We start from the raw sequence: 19,714 nt of genomic DNA on the forward strand, positions 1-19,714 counted from the left end.
TTAATTTCATAGATAGGAGTTGGAATTCGATCTTTCTCTAGTCCACAAGAAATCAATATGTGTCGTGACATAGATCTTAACCATACACATTCTCTTGAAGCTTCATGCAATGCAATGACTTCAGCATGATTGGAAGATGTTGCGTTTGTTTCTGCGAACACCATGAAATCGCAGTTCCTCCATTCTTAAATACGTATCCAGTTTGAGATTTTGCTTTATGGGGATCAGATAAATAACCTGCATCTGCATAACCAACTAACCCTTCTTTTGAATCATTAGGATAAAATAAACCTAAATCAGCAGTTCCTTTTAAATACCGAAAAATATGTTTAATGCCATTCCAATGTCTTTTAGTAGCGGATGAACTGAATCTTGCCAATAAATTAACTGCAAAATAAATGTCAGGTCTTGTACAGTTAGTAAGATACATAAGTGCTCCAATTGCGCTGAGGTATGGTACTTCGGGACCAAGAATCTCTTCATTATCTTCGCAAGGACGAAATGGATCATTGTCAGCATTGAGTGATCTAACAACCATTGGTGTGCTTAAAGGATTTGCTTTATCCATATTGAAACGCTTTAAGAGTTTCTCAGTATAAGTTGATTGATGCACAAGTATCCCATTATGCATATGCTCAATTTGTAAACCAAGACAATATTTGGTTTTTCCAAGGTCTTTCATTTCAAATTCTTTCTTTAAAAGAGCAATTGCTTCATTAATTTCTTTTTGTGTCCCAATTAAATTTAGATCATCAACATACACAGCTATGATCACATATCTTGATGTTGTCTTCTTGATGAAGACGCATGGACAAATAAGATTATTTGTATATCCTTTGCTTACCAAATAATCACTCAAACGATTGTACCACATCCTTCCAGATGTTTCAGTCCTTACAAGGATCTTTGTAACTTTATGGAATACATGCATTTCCTTAGGCTTTGAGCATATTGCTTCGGGGAGTTTAAATCCTTCGGGAATTTTCATATAGATGTCATTGTCTAGTGATCCATACAAGTAAGCCGTGACAACATCCATAAGACGCATCTCTAAATTTTTAGAGACTGCTAAGCTGATTAAATATCTAAACGTAATAGCATCCATAACAGGAGAATACGTTTCTTCATAGTCAATTCATGGCCTCTGAGAAAAACCTTGAGCTACAAGTCTTGCTTTATATCTTGTAACTTTATTTTTCTCACAAAAACCCATTTATATCCTACAGGTTTCATTGACTTTGGTGTAATGACAATAGGTCCAAAAACCTTTCGATTGTTTAGTGAGTTTAATTCAGCTTGCATAGCATCTTCCCATTTGTTCCAATCTTGTAGATTTTTACAATCATCTACAGATTTTGGTTCAGGGTCATCATTTTCTTCCATGATATCACTTGCCACAGAATAAGAAAATATATCATCAATATTTTCCATTTCATCTCGATCCCATATCATATGTGATTGACCATAGTTGATTGACAATTTCTTATTGGAATCATTTATTTCATCCTGAGTGAATGTTATATTATTTATTCTTTTTTGATGGAAGGTTCTATCAATCATTCCATCCTTAGGGTCAGTATCCTTTTCAGTGCCCTTTCTTTTTCGAGGATTTTTATCCTTTGAACCGATTGGCCTTCCACGTTTTAAACGTTTTTGGGATTCGTGAGGTGCATTATTATTATTTTGCTTGCTTGGAATCTCAACTCGAGCTGGAGCATTAGCAGCTGGTATATGAGTTTAGTGACCCTGTTTATATCAGTAAATGCATCAGATAACTAATTTGCAATTTCTTGTAGATGTATTATTTTTTGAACCTTTGTCTCACTTTGTTTTGATCTTGGGTCTAGGTGTAACAATGATGGCACAGACCATGATATATCTCTATCTTGCTTTTTCATTTCTCTCCCTAATGCCGGGAATATTGTCTCGTTAAAATGGCAATCAGCAAAGCGTGCTGTAAATACATTACCTGTTAAAAGGTTCAAGGTATCTTATGATGGAAGACATTATGTGACACCCGGTAATTTCCCAATCCCATAAACCAAGTAACCAACCTAATTATTAGGAGATTGTGAATGCGATGCGCGCCATGTTATGATCAGCGCGGGCATATGTTATATGCGCCATGCGCGGATGCGATGCGCGCCATGTTATGATCAGCGCGGGCATATGTTATATGCGCCATGCGCGGATGCGATGCGCGCCATGTTATGATCAGCGCGGGCATATGTTATATGCGCCATGTTATGATCAGCGCGGGCATATATTATATGCGCCACGCGCACATGTTTTTGTTGTGTTTTCATGACAACTTAATTTTATGTCGTTTGTCTAATGGGTTAGCTGCCCCGCTTGATGCTAAGGCGGGTGCATACCTCTTCAATAATCAAATCATTTGTGCGCGTGCGGAAAGGGAACTAACCTCCCCGCATGGCGGGAACATTGAGAGCTAGTTTGTCTGAAGCTCCAAGATGGAATTGACTTCAACATAACTGATCACTATGTTGAAATACCAAGACCTCATGGAGAATCTACAAATGAAACTCAACGTCCCTGACTACGAGAAGGTTACGCACCCACAACGTTCAAAGAAATGGCCTTCACGCAGAAGGCTATACGCGCAAGGCTACACGCACAAAACACTTAGTCTATTCTTCAGATGTAAGGGGATTACCCCCGCCCAGAAAGAACCAGTTGCGTGTTTCAGAGATTTTTACCTTTTGACTGCACACTGACAACAGTGGCAGGAAAAGTATGCTGTAACACGAAATGTCAGCTGCCAGCCGCACCTACTCTCACCAACCACAGTCCTGCATGTACTGTCAAATCCATCAGAATCTTTATAACCACTCCCTAGGACCATCACCCCCATCCCTAAAATAAATAATAATAAACCCCATACCTTGTCATCATTACACCCAATATGATAAGATTTCAATCCCCTAAATCAAGGGATTGTGTTCCCTTAAATTTGCCTATAAATAAGTATCAATTCTTGAATAAAAATATCACACAAACACACTCTAACTCCTCTCTTAAACCTGTAATTCTGCACTAACCATCTCCCAAGCATCCGTTTCCAGTTCCATCGCTAGGTAAGCCGAAACTTTAGTCTTGAGATTTACTTTTCTGACCAGCCCTTATATTCTTCGATTTCTTGATCTTAATATACATATTTCTTGTTATTTAAACATATTTTAGACTTCCAATTTCGAGGCTAACATCAGGAAACCCGAATCTCGTTTAATCTCTCTCTAAACCATCACTTAACAAGAATCACAGGTGAGTCTCACAGCCCCTATTTTCACTGTTTTTAAACTGTTTTCGGGGCGAGGGACACGTGTTTAAATTATGTTTTATCATGGTATATTTACAAGCAATGCAAACGATTATCTGTTCATGGTGTTTATCTTGGTTTTCAATGTGAGTGCGCAAGAACAAGAAAGTGATCACTTCGTCAATGGAACTCTAAGGGTAGGGACTACTGTGTTTGATCAACCCGCTCGTAGGGGTCGCACCTCTTTGCATAGACGAGTGCCTAGTATGGTCATGGGGTAGTACTACTGGTTGTAAAGCCCGCTCGTAGGGGTCGCACCTCTTTGCATGGACGAGCGCCTAGTTTTCCGAGCACAACGTCCGCGCGTAACCCGCGGGACGGTATTATTTTCGCTCGTAGTGGCAGCGCCACTTTGCATGGACGAGCACGGTTTTCAGAAATGTCCGCGCGTAACCCGCGGGACGGCTTTATCGAGCATATGTTTTAATGATGTTATCAGAAATATGTTTCAATATGGTTTTATCAAGGATATGATGCAATACGATTTATCAAGTCACCAAAACTTGTGAACTCACTCAGTTTATACTGATTCAAATGTTTTTACGTGTCTTTCAGGTGATAATTAGTAGCGCAAGGAGTCACACATAGAGCACTTCACGCAGAACATCTATAAAAATGGTTTTTGGAAGATTTTAGTTCTATCCCTTCCACACGCGTGGTTGTTCCCGCCGTGTAAGGGGATATGGCGCGGAAATCTTCAACGTTTTTCATATGTGGATGTTTTTATATGTAATTCTAAACAATGTAATGTATTTTGTACTAGACATTTCATGCGCAATGAAAAATTTATTTGAATGTTTGCAATGACCCGTGCTTGATTATCAATTCCCACTCGCGCGCACCCGGCTGTTTCCGCCGTTTAGGGCCGGGTGTGACAGATTGGTATCAAAGCACTGGTTATAGCGAACTAGGAAAGAAGTTTTAACCTAGACTATAACCGTAGGGGAATCGCATGAAATATTTTTCAAAGAAAATATTTTCAAAAGAAAAACCACACACACACTTAGGACCACGGGTCACACAATGTCTAAGTGAACACTAAGGATAATAACATTATGTGCTCAGGGTACATGCGCTAAGTTTGATATATTTTCGTTCTCTTTTAAGAAAAACGAGAATGCCTCCAACCAGAGCCAAGGGAATTACCATGACACCCGAGGAACTCGCAGAAATAATCGCACAGGCGATCGCAACGCATGAGGCCAGCAAGGCCGAATCAAGTCAGGGTCGTCAAGAAACCGGAACCCCAGAACCCGAATCAGGAGCTTTGGACAAAGGATGCTCCTATAAGACATTTATGGCCTGTTAGCCTTGGCCATTCAAGGGCACCGAAGAGGCCATTGGGCTCTACAACTGGATCGACAAAACGGAGACAGTTCTCTCCATTAGCGGGTGTAGTGAAAATCAAAAGGTCCTTTACGCGACCTGCATGTTTCAAGAAGCGGCCTCGTCTTGGTGGAAGCTTCAAGTGAAAACATTGGGACGAGAAGTTGCTCTCCACAAGACCTGGGAGGAGCTGAAGGACAACTGCTACGCATGCGGGAAGCCAGGACATTTCAGTCGGGATTGCCCGCAAAAGAGAAACCAAGCTCGCGGGAGAGCCTTTGTGATCGGCGCGGGCGAAGCAAAAGAAGAACCGAATCTGTCTTATTTGATACTGGCGCTGACCTGAGTTTCATATCCACTGAGTTTAAAAACTCCCTAGGCCTAGCAACCAGTAGGCTAGACACGCCTTATACTATAGAGCTAGCCAATGGTAGGCAGATACGCGCGAACGAGAGGACTGAGCAATGTGTATTGGTCATGGGAAGTCACGGATTCAATATTAACTTATTGCCAATAGACTTGGGAAGCTTTGACATTGTGGTAGGCATGGATTGGTTAGTCGAGAACCACGCGGAAGTTATTTGCCATGAGAAGCAGGTTCGGATCCCACTGTTGAGCGGAGAAACCTTGGTAATTCAAGGGGAAAGAAGTGGAGTTGCGACAAAACTCATTTCGTGTCTAAAGGCGCGCAAGTGCCTGAGGAAAGGATGCTACGCCTTCCTGGCGCACGTAGTAGAGAAGAAAGGAGATGAACGAAAGATTGAAGACTTACCAGTGGTGCGCGAATTCCCGGAAGTTTTCCCTGAAGATCTGCCCGGATTACCGCCACCGCGACAAGTCGAGTTTCGAATCGACTTGGTTCCAGGAGCTGCACCAGTAGCTCGAGCACCCTATCGACTAGCTCCATCCGAGATGCAAGAGCTATCCAATCAGTTGCAGGAACTATTGGATAAGGGCTTCATACGCCCAAGCTTTTCACCCTGGGGAGCTCCAGTACTTTTTGTAAAGAAGAAGGATGGTTCATTTAGAATGTGTATTGACTACAGGGAACTGAACAAGCTGACAGTCAAGAATCGGTACCCCTTACCGAGGATTGACGACTTATTTGATCAGTTGCAGGGATCCAGTTATTACTCGAAGATAGATCTACGGTCAGGTTACCACCAACTTAGGGTCCATGAGGAAGACGTGCCGAAGACAGCCTTCCGAACTAGATACGGCCATTATGAGTTCTTAGTGATGCCTTTCGGGATAACTAATGCGCCGGCTGTATTCATGGATCTGATGAACCGTGTGTGCAAACCATACTTGGATAAGTTTGTGATTGTATTTATAGATGATATTCTGGTTTACTCCCGAACCAGAGCTGAGCATGAACAACATCTGAGATTAATTTTGGAGTTGCTGAAGGAAGAAAAGTTGTATGCAAAGTTTTCTAAATGTGAGTTTTGGCTTAGAGAGGTTCACTTTCTCGGTCACGTTGTAAACGAGAAAGGAATACACGTCGATCCTTCCAAGGTCAAAGCCATCGAGAATTGGGAAGCGCCAAAAACACCAACTGAGGTGAGGCAATTCCTAGGACTAGCTGGCTACTATCGACGTTTCATTGAGAACTTCTCCAAGATAGCTTTACCTCTGACTGCGCTAACACAGAAAGATAAGAAGTTTGATTGGGGCGAAAACCAGGAAGCAGCGTTTCAAATGTTAAAGCAAAAGTTATGTAGTGCGCCAATTTTGTCGCTACCCGAGGGGACGGACGACATCGTCGTCTACTGCGACGCTTCACATCAAGGACTCGGATGTGTCCTTATGCAGAGAAACAAAGTCATAGCGTATGCCTCTCGTCAACTCAAGGTCAATGAAAGGAATTATACAACGCATGATCTGGAACTTGGAGCAGTTGTTTTCGCGCTAAAGATTTGGCGCCATTATCTTTATGGTACAAAGTGTTTGATTTTTACGGATCACAAGAGCCTTCAACATATATTTGATCAAAAGGATTTAAACATGAGGCAACGAAGATGGGTTGAATTATTGAATGATTATGATTGTGAAATAAAGTATCATCCTGGAAAGGCGAATGTGGTAGCAGACGCTTTAAGTAGGAAAGAGCGAGCAAAGACGCTACGAGTTAAGGCTCTAAGATTGACCATTCGCACAGACCTCACTACCCGCATCCGAGAAGCTCAACAAGAAGCCTTGAAATCAGAGTTTGTCAAGAACGAATCCCTTGGGGGTATGATTAAGAATTTGGAACTCAAAGAGAACGATACTCGATATTTTGCTAACCGCCTATGGGTCCCTCTCAAAGGAGGATTGCGCGAGCAAGTGTTAAACGAAGCTCACAAAACGCGGTATTCCGTACATCCTGGCGCAGACAAGATGTACCAAGATGTTAAAGCGCTGTATTGGTGGCCCAATCTTAAGGGCGACATCGCGACGTATGTCAGTAAGTGCCTGACGTGTTCGAAGGTGAAGGCTGAATACCAGAAACCGTCGGGGTTGCTTCAACAGCCAGAAATTCCCATGTGGAAGTGGGAACAAATCTCCATGGACTTCATTACCAAACTGCCAAGGACACCTGGGGGTTACAACACGATTTGGGTTATTGTAGACCGGCTAACTAAGTCAGCACACTTCCTGCCAATCAAGGAAACCGATAAGATGGAAAAGTTAGCCCGATTGTATATTCGAGAAGTAGTTTCAAAACACGGAGTTCCGGTATCCATCATTTCTGATAGAGATAGTCGTTTCACCTCAAGATTTTGGAGATCGTTACAAGGGGCTTTAGGTACTCGTCTTGACATGAGTACGGCTTATCATCCCCAAACTGATGGACAAAGCGAGCGAACCATTCAAACATTAGAAGATATGTTGCGCGCGTGCGCGATCGATTTCGGGGGTAGCTGGGATACTCATCTCCCATTGGTTGAATTTTCATACAATAACAGTTACCACACAAGCCTCAAGGCTGCGCCATTTGAAGCCTTGTATGGGCGCAAGTGTAGGTCCCCGCTGTGTTGGGCTGAAGTGGGTGACAAGCAAATGACTGGTCCAGAATTGATCCAAGAAACGACGGACAAAATTTTCCAGATACGGGATCGCCTTAAGGCAGCGCGCGATAGACAGAAAAGCTATGCAGATGTGAGAAGAAAACCGTTGGAATTTCAAGTAGGGGATAAAGTACTTTTGAAAGTCTCTCCATGGAAAGGAGTCCCCCGTTTCGGCAAGCGAGGAAAGTTAAATCCACGATACATCGGACCATTTGAGATCCTGGAAAGGATCGGTCCAGTTGCTTATAAACTCCATTTACCCGCCGAACTTAGTGGAGTTCACGACACGTTTCATGTATCCAACCTCAAGAAGTGCTTATCTGATGAAACGTTAATTTTACCATTGGACGAGGTTCATATCGACAAACAGCTACACTTCGTGGAAGAGCCTATAGCTGTAACCGATTGGAAAGAACAAAAGTTGCGAAGAAGCCGAATCAAGTTAGTAAAGGTTCAATGGAACTCAAAGCGTAGACCTGAATTCACTTGGGAAAGAGAAGACCAAATGCGCAAAAAGTACCCATACCTCTTCCAAAGGATAGCTCCTACCAGCGACACCTCCTAATTTCGGGACGAAATTCTCCTAACAGGGGGAGAATGTGACACCCGGTAATTTCCCAATCCCATAAACCAAGTAACCAACCTAATTATTAGGAGATTGTGAATGCGATGCGCGCCATGTTATGATCAGCGCGGGCATATGTTATATGCGCCATGCGCGGATGCGATGCGCGCCATGTTATGATCAGCGCGGGCATATGTTATATGCGCCATGCGCGGATGCGATGCGCGCCATGTTATGATCAGCACGGGCATATGTTATATGCGCCATGCGCGGATGCGATGCGCGCCATGTTATGATCAGCGCGGGCATATATTATATGCGCCACGCGCACAGGTTTTTGTTGTGTTTTCATGACAACTTAATTTTATGTCGTTTGTCTAATGGGTTAGCCGCCCCGCTTGATGCTAAGGCTGGTGCATACCTCTTCAATAATCAAATCATTTGTGCGCGTGCGGAAAGGGAACTAACCTCCCCGCATGGCGGGAACATTGAGAGCTAGTTTGTCTGAAGCTCCAAGATGGAATTGACTTCAACATAACTGATCACTATGTTGAAATACCAAGACCTCATGGAGAATCTACAAATGAAACTCAACGTCCCTGACTACGAGAAGGTTACGCACCCACAACGTTCAAAGAAATGGCCTTCACGCAGAAGGCTATACGCGCAAGGCTACACGCACAAAACACTTAGTCTATTCTTCAGATGTAAGGGGATTACCCCCGCCCAGAAAGAACCAGTTGCGTGTTTCAGAGATTTTTACCTTTTGACTGCACACTGACAACAGTGCCAGGAAAAGTATGCTGTAACACGAAATGTCAGCTGCCAGCCGCACCTACTCTCACCAACCACAGTCCTGCATATACTGTCAAATCCATCAGAATCTTTATAACCACTCCCTAGGACCATCACCCCCATCCCTAAAATAAATAATAATAAACCCCATACCTTGTCATCATTACACCCAATATGATAAGATTTCAATCCCCTAAATCAAGGGATTGTGTTCCCTTAAATTTGCCTATAAATAAGTATCAATTCTTGAATAAAAATATCACACAAACACACTCCAACTCCTCTCTTAAACCTGTAATTCTGCACTAACCATCTCCCAAGCATCCGTTTCCAGTTCCATCGCTAGGTAAGCCGAAACTTTAGTCTTGAGATTTACTTTTCTGACCAGCCCTTATATTCTTCGATTTCTTGATCTTAATATACATATTTCTTGTTATTTAAACATATTTTAGACTTCCAATTTCGAGGCTAACATCAGGAAACCCGAATCTCGTTTAATCTCTCTCTAAACCATCACTTAACAAGAATCACAGGTGAGTCTCACAGCCCCTATTTTCACTGTTTTTAAACTGTTTTCGGGGCGAGGGACACGTGTTTAAATTATGTTTTATCATGGTATATTTACAAGCAATGCAAACGATTATCTGTTCATGGTGTTTATCTTGGTTTTCAATGTGAGTGCGCAAGAACAAGAAAGTGATCACTTCGTCAATGGAACTCTAAGGGTAGGGACTACTGTGTTTGATCAACCCGCTCGTAGGGGTCGCACCTCTTTGCATAGACGAGTGCCTAGTATGGTCATGGGGTAGTACTACTGGTTGTAAAGCCCGCTCGTAGGGGTCGCACCTCTTTGCATGGACGAGCGCCTAGTTTTCCGAGCACAACGTCCGCGCGTAACCCGCGGGACGGTATTATTTTCGCTCGTAGTGGCAGCGCCACTTTGCATGGACGAGCACGGTTTTCAGAAATGTCCGCGCGTAACCCGCGGGACGGCTTTATCGAGCATATGTTTTAATGATGTTATCAGAAATATGTTTCAATATGGTTTTATCAAGGATATGATGCAATACGATTTATCAAGTCACCAAAACTTGTGAACTCACTCAGTTTATACTGATTCAAATGTTTTTACGTGTCTTTCAGGTGATAATTAGTAGCGCAAGGAGTCACACATAGAGCACTTCACGCAGAACATCTATAAAAATGGTTTTTGGAAGATTTTAGTTCTATCCCTTCCACACGCGTGGTTGTTCCCGCCGTGTAAGGGGATATGGCGCGGAAATCTTCAACGTTTTTCATATGTGGATGTTTTTATATGTAATTCTAAACAATGTAATGTATTTTGTACTAGACATTTCATGCGCAATGAAAAATTTATTTGAATGCTTGCAATGACCCGTGCTTGATTATCAATTCCCACTCGCGCGCACCCGGCTGTTTCCGCCGTTTAGGGCCGGGTGTGACAATATCCAACATATATTTCCAACCTTCTTTGGGGACCCATTTTTGTGCGTTGTGGTGGTGCAATAGGAACATACACAGCACACCCAAAAATTCTAAGGTGAGAGATATTTGGCTCATTTCTGGAAACAAGTTGTGTGGGAGAGTATTTATGATTTGCACTTGGTCTCACACGAATTAATGACCCATCATGCATAATTGCATGACCCCAAATAGAAACAGGGAGTTTTGTCCTCATTATTAGTGGTCTAGCTATTAGCTGTAGGCGTCTGTTCAACGACTTGGCTAAGCCATTTTGTGTGTGTACATGAGCAACATGGTGTTCTACAACAATCCCCACAGACATGCAATAATTATCAAAAGCATGTGATGTAAATTCTCCCGCATTATCAAGCCTTACTCTTTTAATAGTATAATCGGGAAAATGTGCACGTAATTTGATAATTTTAGCAAGAAATTTTGCAAAAGCAACATTACGAGTCGATAATAAAGAGATATTAGACCATCTGCTAGATGCGTCTATTAAGACCATGAAGTATCTAAATGGCCCGTATGGTGGATGAATTGGTCCACATATGTCACCTTGAATTCTTTCAAGAAATATTGGTGTTTCTTTATCGACTTTTAATGGCGAAGGCCTTGTAATTAATTTGCCAAGAGAACAAGATGTACATTGAGACATTTTATCTATTTTGTGGATCTTTTGATTTTTCAGTGGATGCCGATGTGTATTTTCAATGATCATTTTCATCATTGTGGATCCTGGATGGCCTAATCTGTCATGCCATAAGTTTATGATACCAGAATCACAACAATTTTCTTTGACTGCCATATGTGCTTGAGTTACATTTATATATGTATAATGTAAACCAGAATGGAGCATTGGCAGTTTTTCCAATATCTTATCTTTGCTTATGATATGCAAATATTTTTCGTTACTAACACTCCTTGACTGAGTATCATATCCATTATGATATACGTTTTTGAAACTCAACAAATTTCTTGTTGATTTTGGGGAAAATAGAGCATTTTCTATTTTGAGCTCTGTACCATTTGGTAATGCTAAATTAGCTTTTCCCACTCCTTCTATCAAGTTTGTAGGACCTGATATTGTATTGATTATCCCTTTTGTCGGTTTCAGTTTATGAAAATATTTTTTAGATCTAAGTATAGTATGCGTGGCTCCACTATCCGCTATACATATATCTTCTTCATTTGTTTGATCTTGTGCTCTAGTGATTTTCATTTTAAATCTTGAAAGTATTAAGAAAAATAATAAGTGTATAACAAAGACATTATGATATTTTAATAAGAACTTTATATAATTGAAAAACAAAAATTACATGAAGGAAACTACATTACTAAAGATAATGAGAAGCACGCTTAATTATTGCATATAATTATTCTTGTTAAAACAATATTTATTTCAGAGATCCACATCAAAATCTGCAATGCTCAGATCAGCACTGAGATCATCAAAGTTATCAACATGGTTAACTTCTTTCTCTTTTCCTTTAAGAGAGGCTTGGTATAGTTCACATTGATGTGGGGCTGTGCGACAAGCCTTTGCCCAGTGGTTTGTACTTCCACATCTAAAACAGGGTGTGCCATTGTTCTCGGACCTACCAGCTTCATTCCATTTATTGTGATGGTTGGAATTGGTATTGTGTGGGACATGATTATTATTGGCTCTCTTGTTACGACCACGGCCACGGCCACGGCCACGACCACGACCACGACCGTAAGAATTAGTGTTCCATTTGAATAGATGCTTACGATCATTAAAATGCCTTTTGTCAAAATTACCACGGCCACGTCTATGGCCTCGTCCACGACCTTGTTCCCATTTATTACCAGAATTTTTATGTGAATTTTTGTGAGCAACATTTGCTTTTGGTATTGTTAATGATCCCGTGGGACGAGATTGATGATTTTTCATCAATAATTCATTATTCTTTTCTGCTACAAGGAGAAATGCATTTAGTTCAGAGTATCTCCTAAAATTCTGCAATCGATAATGCGTTTGCAAGGTCATATTTGATGCATGAAATGTGGAGAAATTTTTCTCCAACATATCTCCTTCGATAACAGTTTGCCCACAAAATCGGAGCGTTGAGCATATTCTAAACAAAGCAGAGGTGTACTCATTTACTTTTCTAAAATCTTGGAACCTGAGATTGTTCCATTCATCTCTAGCAGTGGGAAGTAGAACTTCCCTTTGATGGTCAAATATGCTTTTTAAATCCTCCCACAAAATGCATAGATCCTCACAATTTGAATATTCAAAATTGTAACATCTCATCAATGTGTTTGTGGAGGAAGACATCGGCTTTTTCCTTGTCTTGATCCCCGCAATTATTTCCCACTGTTATCGTATCCAAAACACCCATTGATTTGAGATGTCGTTTGACATGTTCCGTCCATGACATATAATTATCTCCGGTGATATTGAGAGCCGGAAATTCAAGTTTTGTTATATTTTCCATTTTATTACTAAACACAAATAAGATAAATATTAGGATTACATACTTATTAAAATTGAAAGAAAATACAAAGGTAAAGCTATAAATAGATAAAGAAAAAAGAAAAGATTAAACTCTCTAGGTGGAAGATTACAAATTAAGAACAATGAGATTATCAACATTATGGTAGTTAACATTAGAATTGGATAAATCATCTTGAAAGCTTTATCTTGGATAAACTTAAGAAGAAGAATGTTTGTTGTAAATGAAATGGTGTTGATAATTGGTTATTTATAGCGAAATTTATAATCGTTTTACAACGGTTATATTACCGTTTTATAACGGTAACATTACCGTTTGTATGTGTGTGTGTATATATATAATATTAATTATTTTAAAGTAAGATAATAAATAAGATAATAAATACAGTTTATTTTATAAAATATATAATTATTATGCATAATAATAAGAATAGAATTGTTAGTGTAAATAAATCTAACTTTTAAATGAGATATTAGTGTGCATATATAAATAAAAGTTAGAATAGTTATCAAATTTTGATAACAATGTTAATACATATTAATGCTGTTACTTAATATATGTATATGCATATATATATATATATATATATTTCCAATGTACATAATTAAAGAAGTGTTTATGATGCTTATGTATATATCTTTGTGTCTATTACCTTTCTTGATTAGAATATAAGCGGCTCGTGCTGATAACTTGTTATAATATTAGCTCTAACTATAACAATATTATTAGTGTAATATGAGAAGTTGAAGATAACAAAACAAGAGGATAAGCAAATATATGATTCAGTAACATTTTGATGTTGTATCTTCTTAGATTACAAAGGTAGATATATATACAAAAAAGTATTACTATTGAGGGGACATGTTCATATAATTAATATGAAAAATTTGTCATCCATCACATGGATGTGTTACCGACACTTTCATAACAATATACTTAAATGAATGCGATATTTTATTTATTAATGAACGTTTAATTAATAAAATGAGACGAAAGAACGAAGGAAATTTAATAAAAATAAATGGGGTTCGGGTTTAAAGAGTAACGAATGTTACATTTTAAAATAAATTTGAAGTAAGTAATATATCACATATTAAATTGGTCAAATAAATTAATGCATTTTTAATACAAAACTTATTAATTTTCGAGTATAATCTAAAGTAAATTATTTAAATTTTCCAGTATACATTAATTTTGTCATTTATGCTAATTAAAATTTGATTAAATATAAAAAATGAAAAGTTTGTTGAGATTGAATACTAAAAACTACAAAAGATTGTTGCAATAGTGGTTAATTTAGGATTTTAAAAACTGAAATAAACACATGTAAATATTATTATAAAAAACGTTCCATTTTTCTGAAAGTTTAATAACTACTTGTTAAGACTCAAGATAAGATTAAAAAAATTTATTGTAGTAAAAATAAAGATTGTTATTCATATAAAAATGAATTAATTTACAAGAGTTGTCTAATCTACATAAAATTATAAATGATAGAAAATTTAATAACTAAAATGCATTCGACCATATGTAATGACCAAAACAAACACAATTAACCTACTCTCCATCAAATATTTTTTCCATGCAATTAGCCAATCTACCAAGTTAGGCCGCCATAAACTGACATTATTAAAAATAAATTGATGTTATATATACTAAACTATTAAAAAACAAATTAGTAAGAATTATCAACGGGCGTAATCGGAATAATTATCATAATAATTCCGTTATGGAAATAAATCAACAATATTTTCGTATATCTCAAAACCTTCAACATGTCCATTAAATCTTGAAGTTTGATGTATAACCTATATAGATTATAGTAAAATTAAATTACAGTTAAAAATAATACAAAAAACAAAGTAGAAAGAAATTGAAATGACAATGAGAATAATAAATAATTTTTGGTATGGTAATATATCTTACCAAACGATCCCTAATAAGAATTACAAGAGAATTGTTATTCATATGGTCATCGTCAATATAACAACAACCACATCTAAATCAACAACATCAAAGCTATCATCATCTGATTATATAAATATGAAACAAAAGTTAGCAACAACTAATATTATAAGTTTAAATAAAAGTGACTAATATATCGAATAAATACTTTTCCGGAATGTTGTGTCCGGCTAATTGAAGCAATGGATGACTGAAATGGAAACAAATACATCTTAAAGAGTAATATATAGTAGATTGAACCGGGGGATGAATGAATTTGAGGGGTTAAATGTTTAGGTTTATATAGTATTTAGAGGTGATTTGACGTTAATTAAAAATGTAATATGGGAGATGAAATTTAGATATGTGAATGCCTTATAATGATCGTCATTTAAAATACTTAACTGGTTTAATAGATTTATTAAGATTTTAATATAAAATCGAGATATACGTGTGTTGGTGGGAGATACCAAAATTAACAACCAGGGGAGAGAGTCAAATAAAGGTCACAGACAGAACCAACGTCTTCAATTTCTTTCCTTTTCTTTCTTTCTTTCCCAACCCAACCCAACCCACCTCTTCTTTCTCTTCTCCAACAAATTTTATTCCATCAATCACAATTTATTATTATTATCAACTGAAGATCAAAGACGAGGTTTTGGGCAAATAATAATAATAATAATATTTATCTGATTCTTCATTGAAACCAAAACCAATTTGCATTTGATATTATTATTATTATTATTATTATTATAATCATGGGTGGTTTGGAAGATGGTGTTCTGCCAATTTCATGTTCGATCTGTCTGGAAGATGTTTCGGATTGTGGCGATCGCTCTTGGGCCAAGCTTCAATGCGGTCATCAATTCCATCTGGGTCAGTCAATTCAATTCAATTCAATTCAATTCGAGTTTGTATAAGTAATTGCTTTAATTCCATCATTTCTTAATTAAACCCTAGTATGAATTATCATCATATTCATTCATACCTTGCTTGCTTGCTTTCTAATAAAAGTCATTTATTTACAATTTTACAGATTGCATTGGTTCTGCGTTTAATGTGAAGGGAGTGATGCAATGTCCAAATTGTAGAAAAATTGAGAAAGGTCAATGGCTTTATGCAGACGGTTGCAGACCATTTCCTGACATAAACATTGATGAATTGGTCAATGATGAAGATGTTTACGATCACAGTTTTCCTGAATCAGTATGTTAAATATATCTATCTTATTCATCTAATAATAGCGTAAACCTTTGTTTGAAGTGCTATATTCACCTACAACAATGTAGACGATGCACATTTATTTTTGTGTAATTTACTTAATGACCGTGATTGTCTTTTGTAGTCGATGTGGTGCCCATTTGGTGGATTTTCTCGGGTTGCAGCTGCGTTTGAGTAAGTATAGTTTCACCTTCTGTTTCCCTTTTGTTTCAAACTCTGAACATTGTGGGATGTTACTTTCTTGCATAGATGTGTGTCTATTTTCATGCGAATTTGCTTCCAATTTCATAATTCGTATAAAGGTTCTGACTTGTGTGTGTATTGTAGATCTTTTGATCTACTGTGTAAATAGAATATACTAAAATTACATGCACTGTGCATATCAATATTTTTGGATTTTATTTTTAAACATTGTTGTGTTTAGTATCTACACAACTTTCTACATGAACACACACTTATATGTGTATACAACGTTCTTGCACTTGGATTTGTTGTGTGCATAGATAGGTTTATATTACATGAGCATATGCATATGAATTTGTTTTTGAGTTTTTTTATAATAAAATTGTGGTATGCATTTATTTTGTTTTACACGCACATGTGTATATGTTGTGTATTATATTCTTTTGTGAATGTGAAAAACTATGTTAATTTTAGGAGTTGAGAGTCTTTGAACAATACTCAATCTAAAATTCTTCATTAAATTCTCACAAATGCAAATTCTTCTAATTCATATTTATATACAATCTTAACAATAAACTTAGCATACTCCCAAAAAAGTTTATTTTGACTTTTTGTTGGAAATGTTAATTTAGACTCTCCGAGCTTGTGAAGATCTCCCTCTATTATTTGTTGGTGTGTATGTCTTGTTTCTTTCACTGCACCATAAGAAGGCATACAACTTGTAAAAACTCTGTTAGTCCCGTATTTCCCATTGTAGTTTCTCCCCCTCTATCGTATCTCCCTAAGTATAAGCAGTTAAACAAATTCTTCTATCTCCACGTCAAAAGGATTTAAAAGTTTAGGGTCTCTCATGACAAATAACGGTTCAAAGCATAATGACAAACATGAAATCTGTTGGGACGAGATTGACTGTTGTGTCTTGTAAGTGAGTACTAAAACAGCATATTATGTTCTCCTAATGACAACCATAATGAGTTGAAGTTTATGGTTCTTTACCTTGTGCAAAAGTTGTTATTCCAAGGGCCATGCCACATCATTTTGCAATTGCATGATATAAGATTTTGCTACTTTTGAAATAGAACTCTATTCATTTGCATAATAGTAGGTTGATAAGAGGAAAATTGATCAATTTTCAGCCTTAAATCATTTATATCTTGATCCTTGAATCTTGCTTGAACATCAACTCCACAAGATTGTTTGCTAATGCTGCTGAATATGTTCCACAATGCTATAAAGCTCAAGTTATAACATAGAAAATGAATCATGCAACATGGGAACAGAATTGGTGAGATCAAAATATTCAAGGATGGCTTTAGAATGCTGATGGTTCTTGTTTTAACAGATTCTAGGTTAAGTTTCATTTGATTCTCAGAACAGTGGAACATTGTGTGCCAAGTGGCGATATGAGAAAGAATCAGCATCAAATACAACACTAACATCTGAAAATTTGAGATAGTTCTCGTTAACAGCCCCTCTTAGAACACCAACTTCAAAATGAGCTTGATTAGTCAAAAGCCCATTATTGTAAGGTAGCCGATGGTGGATGATCTTTACTACCTTAATAGTACGTGCCATCTACCTAGTATCAAAGAAATTATTCACTTTGTGTCGTTCGTTCAAATCTTGTTTGATTTTGAATTTTTTTTCTTTTGCTAAAAGTCATCAGAATAAATCAAAACAATATTTTTGGAAAAAATGAAAGACAATGTGTAAATTTCTTTCAGGTTGTAACTAATGCATGAAAGTGGGAACTGTTTACAACTTTCATAATATGAAATAGATATTAATTACAAATTTTTTTTTTACATATTTCACAAGTTCTCTCAACTCTACCCGAAGCCTTAAATGTCACTTGATTTGCTGATATATGATCTCAATATATACCCATCATCTCATGTCTAATACATCTGTTACAAAATTATATAGCATATAGGTGTATAGCTCTAGAATATCCAACATAATTGTACCTATAAATTCTCTAGATGGATAAAATGCTGCTAACCAATTTAGTGTATGCAATTATGAATGCCACTTTATCTCTGATAACTATTTTTTTTTCCTTTTTGCAGCGAACTTGAATTTCCGACAACTGGCTGTAATACTTTCATTTTTGATTCTGTCTTACGCATTATAAACCTTATTTCACTTGGAACTTTGTAACAAGAATTTTGGCATTATTTGCAGACAATGGAATTGTTGGACAACATGCCGTTTTTAGTGAAGAACAACATTCAGCAACTCGCATGTGTCCACATATTGCTTATGTTGGTAGGTATGATAATAACCGATGGAACAACACCCAATCAGAAATACCAAGTTCATATAATTTCCCCACCATTGATCTCAATTATGCTCCTCATGTTGACCATCCATTTCTTGCTGGCCAAAGGTAAACCATTTGGATAATATTTGCGTTGTTTGGTTAGTTTTTGATAGTATTTGGCTGAAGGTTTTCAATAATAATTTGCAGTTCTACTACTAGAGGTCACAGCTCTATTAATGGTGCACGCGCATGGGACCATTCACAACCTCTTGAGCCCTATTTTCACCAACCGAATGCGCGTGATGCACATAGATCCAACACTCAACTGCATGTGGGTTCATCTTCTGACCAAACTCATGGTGTTGTTTATTATCCCTCATCTGCTAGAAGCTTCCATGATGCAGAAACATCCATGTTGAATAATTTCCACCATGTATGGGAAAGTGAGCCGCACCCACATGCGAGGGGTCCGTTCCACCAGCCAGGGGGTGGGCCGGCTAGACCGCGGTATGGTTCATTGAGGGTTCCGTCGCATGGTCAGTATTTTGGATGATAAGAGACTTGTTTTTTTTTATGAATCATGGAACTAGTAAACTTGTGTATCGTGTTTATAGGAGTGTTGTTGGTACTTTTGAAATGTGTCCATCTTGTGGCCCAAGTGACTGATGTGATCAACTTTGGACTGGAAATATAAGTAGGAAGTTGTTTATGTTAAATTGATTTGTAGTTAATTCGTAGGTCGTTTAGATTTTGGCTTTCAAAGTCATATCATAAAATTGAAATTCTTGATATACTTGAATTAGAACACAATGCAGATTTTGAGGTATTGGTAGACGTTTAGGTGGACGAAGAAGGAAAGTTGACGGATTTGGCAGTTGTGGCGAGGAGAGAGGGTGGCGTAGCTTCGTGGGCGCAAACAGTTGTGGGTGATGAAGACAAATTGAGAGAAAAAAAAAAAACCGACGCCCATGAGGGAGGAGAGAGAAGGCTTGCAACTCGTTAGGATTTTTATAGTATAATTGTCAAATGTAAAAGTGTAAGTGTACCATTAGGGGGACATGG

At 37.7% G+C, this 19,714-nt stretch overlaps 1 protein-coding gene across 2 annotated transcripts; it reads left to right on the forward strand.

Moving 5' to 3' along the window:
• The first annotated feature begins 15,536 nt into the window (after positions 1–15,536).
• LOC143576020 (E3 ubiquitin-protein ligase RFI2-like) lies at positions 15,537–19,342 on the forward strand. 2 transcript variants are annotated; one of them, XM_077060227.1, is made up of 6 exons: positions 15,538–15,861; positions 16,022–16,191; positions 16,331–16,380; positions 18,459–18,484; positions 18,574–18,778; positions 18,860–19,340. In XM_077060227.1, exons 1-6 carry the CDS (start codon positions 15,744–15,746, stop codon positions 19,203–19,205), a joined length of 915 nt encoding a protein of 304 aa, XP_076916342.1. In that variant the 5' UTR covers positions 15,538–15,743; the 3' UTR covers positions 19,206–19,340. The 2 variants fall into 2 exon arrangements, with proteins under 2 accessions (XP_076916343.1, XP_076916342.1); XM_077060228.1 differs by lacking the exon at positions 18,459–18,484 and having other exon boundaries at positions 15,537–15,861; positions 16,331–16,374; positions 18,554–18,778; positions 18,860–19,342.
• The last annotated feature ends 372 nt before the right edge of the window (positions 19,343–19,714 follow it).

The sequence above is a fragment of the Bidens hawaiensis genome, unplaced genomic scaffold (genome assembly GCF_021521415.1).
Source record: "Bidens hawaiensis isolate Kalapana, Puna unplaced genomic scaffold, B.hawaiensis_p1.1 tig00027833_1, whole genome shotgun sequence".
In the NCBI taxonomy this organism is placed as follows: Eukaryota; Viridiplantae; Streptophyta; class Magnoliopsida; order Asterales; family Asteraceae; genus Bidens; species Bidens hawaiensis.